We start from the raw sequence: 6,000 nt of genomic DNA on the forward strand, positions 1-6,000 counted from the left end.
TCTCAGTCCACATTTTTTTTTTTTTTGTCTGCAAAGGAAGATGAGTCAGGCTGAGAAGGTAACAGTCCAACACCTTGAAAAAAAAATCTCATTAAAACCACCCAATTCCTCTGCACCTAAGGCCCTTCCAAAGACTTGCAGGCCAAGTGCTATTGGTTTTTCTTTATTAATTCTCTAAATCGGGTTGTTGTTGTTTTTCTTTCTTTTTGACTCTTCTCACACCATTTTGGCCAATGTGGTCTTAATTATGGGTGCGGGGGAGGGATGGGAGAAGGGGGAGGGGGAGGGGCAGCCAGGCCAAGCCAGGTAGAAGTGACAGGGGCTGGCATTTGTGCTAACCAGCTATCGATCGGCAGGACCAAGATGTTGTGTACAAGAAAATAAAAGAGAAGGGAGGCAGAGAGACCAGGATGCTGAGTCCAACTCCATTTAGAAAAAGTGGGGGGCGGGCAGGGAGAAGCAGCGGAGGGTCCCAAACTAACCAATTTATGGCCTTGCCTGGGAGAAGCCTGGAGAATGCTGATGCTGGCCGCAGTGTCTGCTGTGCATGCTAAACACCCAGCTTCAAATGAGAGAGCGACGTCCCGGGCTGGGCAGTAGGCGAACAAAGAGAAAAGCAGCAAGGCCGCATTCATGAATTAGAAAACCCAAGCGGGAAAGCTACCCGGGACGGCGGTCAAAGCCCGGAGTTCTGAGCCACCCAACTCCTGCCGCACTTCCCCTCCCCCTCTCCCTCCGCCCCCATCCCCTGGTCCTAAAACCTACCCGAACCTTAAACCCTGGGTCAAGAGATGGCAGGATGCAGGATGTGGACTGAAACTGAAGGTAGAAGCAGAAGGCAGAGGAGAACCACCCTAAGAGAAACAAGGATCAGTGGACATTTTTTTTTTTTTTAAGACAGTTACATCGCCAGCTACAGGCTCCAAGGTAATAGCCTGGTGAGACCAAGGGGATCCAGGGAGGTTTTAAAAGCAAAAGGTAGGAATGGGGTGGGGGTAGAAAATGATGCTACCTAAAAAGGCCCCATAAAAAAATAGAACAGATATCTACTGCAGCCCCGGTCACCTTTAGGTAAAAAAACAACTATCATTACTTTAAGGCAATGGTGGTCCATTTTACTACCCCCACCCCACCCACCTTAAAGGCCTCCAGGCCCGACAGGGAGGGAGTGCTTAGAATGCAAAGGAGAACTGGGAGCAGACATCTGTCACTAAAGCCAGGCGAGATATTGACAAACTCGGGTCCTTTGTGTCTTAAGAATATATATCCATATCCCCATGCACAAATGATGCCCTGGTCGACTGGTCTGGTCTCTGCCAAGTAGACCCCACCCTGGCCCCCGCCCGCCACTCCCCCCACCCCAACCAAATGTCAAGGAGGTGCACTCTGAAAAGACTGCCTGCCTCCTACAACCCTGACAGGTCTCCAGTTTTTCAATGAAACTCTAATCGTTAAGAAGAGACAAAACAGCTATTCATTAGGAACGAATGTCAAATTAGGCGTCGCCGCTGAATGATGCTGCGGACACCAGAGCTGGTAACTTTTTCCCCCAAAGATGCTGGCACACGCGAGGGAGCTCAAGTTGCAGGCTGGCTGACTAGGAAAAGATGGGGAGGCATTAACACAGCTTCCCAGGTGTCCTGCCAGGAAGTGGAAGCTGGGGGGGGGGGTGCAGGAGGATGGTAGGAAACTCCTGAAAAGTGGAACAGACCTGCACGTTGAGGGGTGAGGAGGGGGGTCTGAGTGTGAAAGGGAAGAGGCCTAGTCCTCAGGGCACCCAGAAACTCAGCTAAAACTTCACAGGGGGTACTCTACAATAATCCCCAAATGGGTGCCACTTTAAGTTGTTACTGCAGCTGTGAAACTAGAATCTACTTGGCAGCACCTAGGGGGAGAGAAGGGGGCCTGCCCACGGAGCCCCTGGGGTAACCAAATGAAGGGTACCAGCTCTGAGCTGGGCGTCAGGAAGGCCCTGTGCCCTGCCGGCCCCGAGGGACCCTCCCCTTTCCTGAAGCCGTCAAGGCAGACGCCCAGGCCAGCGATGGGGGTGGGGCGCGCACCCGCCAGGTGAGAGAGGAACTGGGAAGGAGCGCATATACCTTCTTTGCTGCTGGGATTCTGGGGTCTGGCCTTCTCCCAGGGCGCCAGCGTCTTGTCCTCGTCTGTGCCGTCCCCCAAAGACTTGTCCGCCGGCATGTACCAGGTGGCGCTGTGCTCCGCCATCAGCGAGTCCAGATCAATGGTGCTCATGGCGCTCTTGACCGCCTCGGAGCAGCAGCTGCCCAGCTCGCTGTCGCCATTCTGCGCGCCCGAGGCCCCGACGGCACACTCACCCTTCTTGCCACCCTTGAGCCCCAGGGGCTGGTCCTCAGAGATGCTGAACTGCTGCCTCTGCAGCTGGATCTGTGCCTGGAGGATCTCCAAGGGGTGGATCTCGTCAGGTGGCGGGGCACCGCCGCTGCTCGTCGGGGTCCGAACCTGCTCCAGGCCCGGCGTGCCGGGATGGCCCGTGCCCCCTCCGCCATAGCTGTCAGGGGTCGAGGTAGAGGTAGACAAGATGCCCAGGCCAAGCGGGGGCGGGGGTGCCTTCGGTCCGTGCTCCCCGGCGCCCACCCCACGGGGAGGGAGTTTGGGCGAGCCTGTCACCAGAGGGCTCCTACTCGCTTTGGCCAGGGCTGGGGGGTTGTCGGAGCTGGAAGACACCTCGTCCTCGTTGGCGTAACTAGTGCTCACCTCGTCTGAGGCGAACTCGCCCACGTGCGGGGAACTACCGTCCGACTTGGCCCCGCCGTCCAGGGACGCCATGAGGTCTGGCTGGTCCCCCAGGAGCAGCTCGGCCCCCTTCCCCCACGACGGCGACGTGAGCGCTTTCTCGTGAGGCGTAGGCGCCCCGCGCGCCTCTCCCGAGTTTCCCCCGACGGCTGCGCCCGGCGCCTGCTGCTGCCCTGGGCTCACACCAGACGCGCCCCCGCTGTCCGGCGCCGCCGCCGCCGAGTACTTGTCGAAGAAGGTCCCGGGGCTCACGTGACCACTGTCCCTTTTTCTGCGCCCCCGTCCCCGGCCGCCGCCCCCGGGGACCGGCTTGCCGTCGTTCCCCGACGTCGATTCCAGGGTGTAGTTGGGGGAGAGGCTAGTGCCGTCCCCCTGGGCGGGCGGATTGGGCGGCCCAGAGGCTTTAGAGCCGCTGCTACTGGTCCCCGACGGGCCTCCGGGCCCTGGAGCCCCAGGAGCAGTCCCTCCTGGGAAGTAATCCGAGCCCGGGTTGCCGGCCACGGCCGCGCCGTCGGTCTCGTTCTGGCTCAGTTTCCTCTTGCCCTCGGGCGGGTTCTTCTTGTTGAAGGTCACGTTGAGGTTGGGGGCCCCGAGGCTGGCGATCATGTTCTGGCAGGCGGTGGAGAGCGCAGCCAGGCAACTCTGGCCGAACAGGTTGTCCTTGGAGCTGGGCTTGTTGAAGGAGCCCAGCGAGAGCGCGCCCAGCTTACTGGCCGAGGTTCGCTGGCTGGGCTGAAAGTCAGGCTGCGGCGGGTATGCGCTCCCGCCGCCGCCGCCGCCGCCACCGCCGCCACCGCCCGTGCTGCCGCCGCCCCCGCCCGTGCTCGGGGGAGAGTTCACGCCTGGGCCGCTGTGCGGCGTGGCCTGCCGGTTCGCTGCGCCGAACGGGAAGCCAGGCTGGCCCCCGAGCGCGGGCGCCGTGAAATCAGGTGGCTGGGGCCGGCGCTCGGAGGGAGCGCTGGGCAGCCCGACCCCAGCCCCGGGCGACTGCAGCTGGCCCAGGCTGGCCAGGCTGCCCCCGAACTGCAGGCCAGGGGAGGGCAGCCCGGGCACGTGGCCCTCTCCAGGCATCCTCAGCGGCTCCTGCAGAGAGCTCCTAAACAGCACCCCCGAGCCACCGGGCGGAGGGGGCGGCGCCAGTCCTGGGTCGTGCGGGCCGCAGTCGGAGGGCAAGCCTGAACCTCCCATCCTGCGGGGCAGCAGGTCACCCGGCGGCGGATGCGGACCTGGGAACCACGCGCTCTCCTGCGCCAAGTGCTGCGCCTGCGGCTCGAACGTGCCCAGGCGCCCGGCGCCCGCGCCGCCGCTGTCGCGCTCAAAGTTCGGCTGGGCCAAGCCGCCCACTGGGCCGCTGTGCACCAGGCCGCCCTGGCCCACGTCCCCGGGGTGGCCTAGCTGGGCCAGGTTGGGCTGGCGCAGCCGCTGCTGCTGATTCCGCGACGCCATCTGCTTGATCATGAGGGCCGCGTTTTGGCGTTGCTGCTGCTGCTGCTGCTGCTGTAGGGACGGGTGGTCCGGGGCCGGATGCTGCAGAGGGGGCCCCGAGGGGAAGCTGTCGGGCACAGGCGGCGTGAACTCGCCGGGCAGGCCGGAATAGGCAGAGGGCGAGAGGTGGTTGTCCAGAGCGCCATTGTGCATGCTGCCGTTCCACGAAGCGCAGCGATCCACTCCCGCGCTGGCCGGGAAGTCAAAACGCGGCCTCTTGGCCACGTTCATGTAGGGGGGTGCGTCGAAATGCTGCAGCCGCTGGTTGGGCGCCTGCTGCATGTTGAATACAGGCTCGGAATAAGGGTGCATGCTCCGGTTCTCCAGCCGGTGGATGGGGTACTCGAACTGCGCGTGTTGGTTGGGCAGCATGGGCCCCCCGTCCTGCAGGCCGCTGCTGGGCGTGCCCGCCTCGCCCTGCTGGGGACGCGGGAGCGCGGGCGGACACGAATTTTGTCGGACCAGAAGCCCAGGCGGTGGCGGCGGCGGCTGCTGCGGGGGCGGCTGCTGCGGAGGCGGCGGGGCCTGCGGCGGGGGCGGCTGCTGCGGGGGCGGCGGGGCCTGCTGGGGAGGCTGCATCAACGGGTGCCTGGAGCCGACCCCAGGCTCCAGCCCCACGGGCATCTTGCGGGTCCCGCCGAACCTCTCGAAGAACACGCCGTGCTGCTGCTGCTGCTGCTGCTGCTGCTGCTGCTGCGCGTGCATTTTCGACAAGCCCACCATGCCTGCAGCCCTGGGCATGGCCGAGGCACCCGGGAAAGAGCCCCCGGGAACCTGACGACCCGCTGCATAATGAGGCAGCTGCCCCTCGGAATCAGAGGGAGAAAACATGTCGAAATGTCCCGAGGGCGGCTCGCCCGGGTAATTGTATTCCAGCGAGTCGACGGCTCCTTGGTTCGCCACCCTCCGGGGCTCCAGACTGTGGGAATCGGAGCCACCGGAGGCGGGCAGGCCGTGGAAGGAGGCGGCTCGGTTAGGGCTCTGGTCCAGCGGCAAGCATGGGGCAGGCACGGCATGGCCCGAGGCGCCCGAACTGTGGAAGTCCGGCAGGTTCCCGGGTCGCTGCGGGCCGAAGCTCTCCGGCCCCTGGCTCTCAGCCATATGATCGTAACCCTCGGCGAAGGGCGGCTGGCTGCCCAAGCCGCCGGCAGCGCCGCCGTAGCCGAGCAGGCGACCCCCGTGCAGGCACGAGGCCCCTGGATCCGGCCCGCCAAAGTTGCCCCCAAAGTGGGGGTGATGCTGGTGGGGGTGGTGGCCTCCCGAGTGGCCGTGGTGCGGCTGTTGGCCTCCAAAGAATCCGTGCACCGGCTGCGCCTGCAGCCCCCCCGCGTGCAACTCCGAGTGGCTGCGCGCGTGAAAGCCGTAAGGCTCCATGTTCATGCCCAAGATCGGGGGTTCGCCCAGCCCGCTCATGGCAGGGTCCACGGGGCCAGGGGGTCCCCCCGCGTGGAAAGCCGGGGCCTTAAAGTGGGCGTTCATGCTTAGTCCGGCCTCGTTAAAGTTCCTCTCGCCCTGGCCAGCGTTCCTGCTGTTGATCTGGGGCTCGAATTGGTCCAGCCCAAACATACTTGGCGGGGGGCGGGGGGATCAATAGGGCATGACAGCCTGCTCTCCGCGGCGCGCCTCCGGCCAGCTACTCGTTCCGGCCCTGGCTTGGGCGCTCCTGGACGCTCAGCACCGCCGGGGCGCAGCGCGCACCGCCACCTCGCCTGGCTTGTGAAGGCTTGGGACTATCAGCTCCTC

The 6,000-nt window shown here is 63.9% G+C and overlaps 1 protein-coding gene across 1 annotated transcript in view; it reads right to left on the minus strand.

Moving 5' to 3' along the window:
• Positions 1-6,000, minus strand: part of MN1 (MN1 proto-oncogene, transcriptional regulator) — a 49,059-nt gene that overhangs the window by 42,064 nt on the left and 995 nt on the right. Inside the window, exon 1 of the mRNA XM_020876670.2 lies at positions 2,100-6,000. This exon is cut by the window's right edge and continues 995 nt beyond it. Within this exon, the coding sequence (XP_020732329.2) occupies positions 2,100-5,823 (3,724 nt within the window). The 5' untranslated portion in view covers positions 5,824-6,000. The remainder of the gene's footprint in view (positions 1-2,099) is intronic.

Source organism: Odocoileus virginianus, chromosome 12 (assembly GCF_023699985.2).
Source record: "Odocoileus virginianus isolate 20LAN1187 ecotype Illinois chromosome 12, Ovbor_1.2, whole genome shotgun sequence".
In the NCBI taxonomy this organism is placed as follows: Eukaryota; Metazoa; Chordata; class Mammalia; order Artiodactyla; family Cervidae; genus Odocoileus; species Odocoileus virginianus.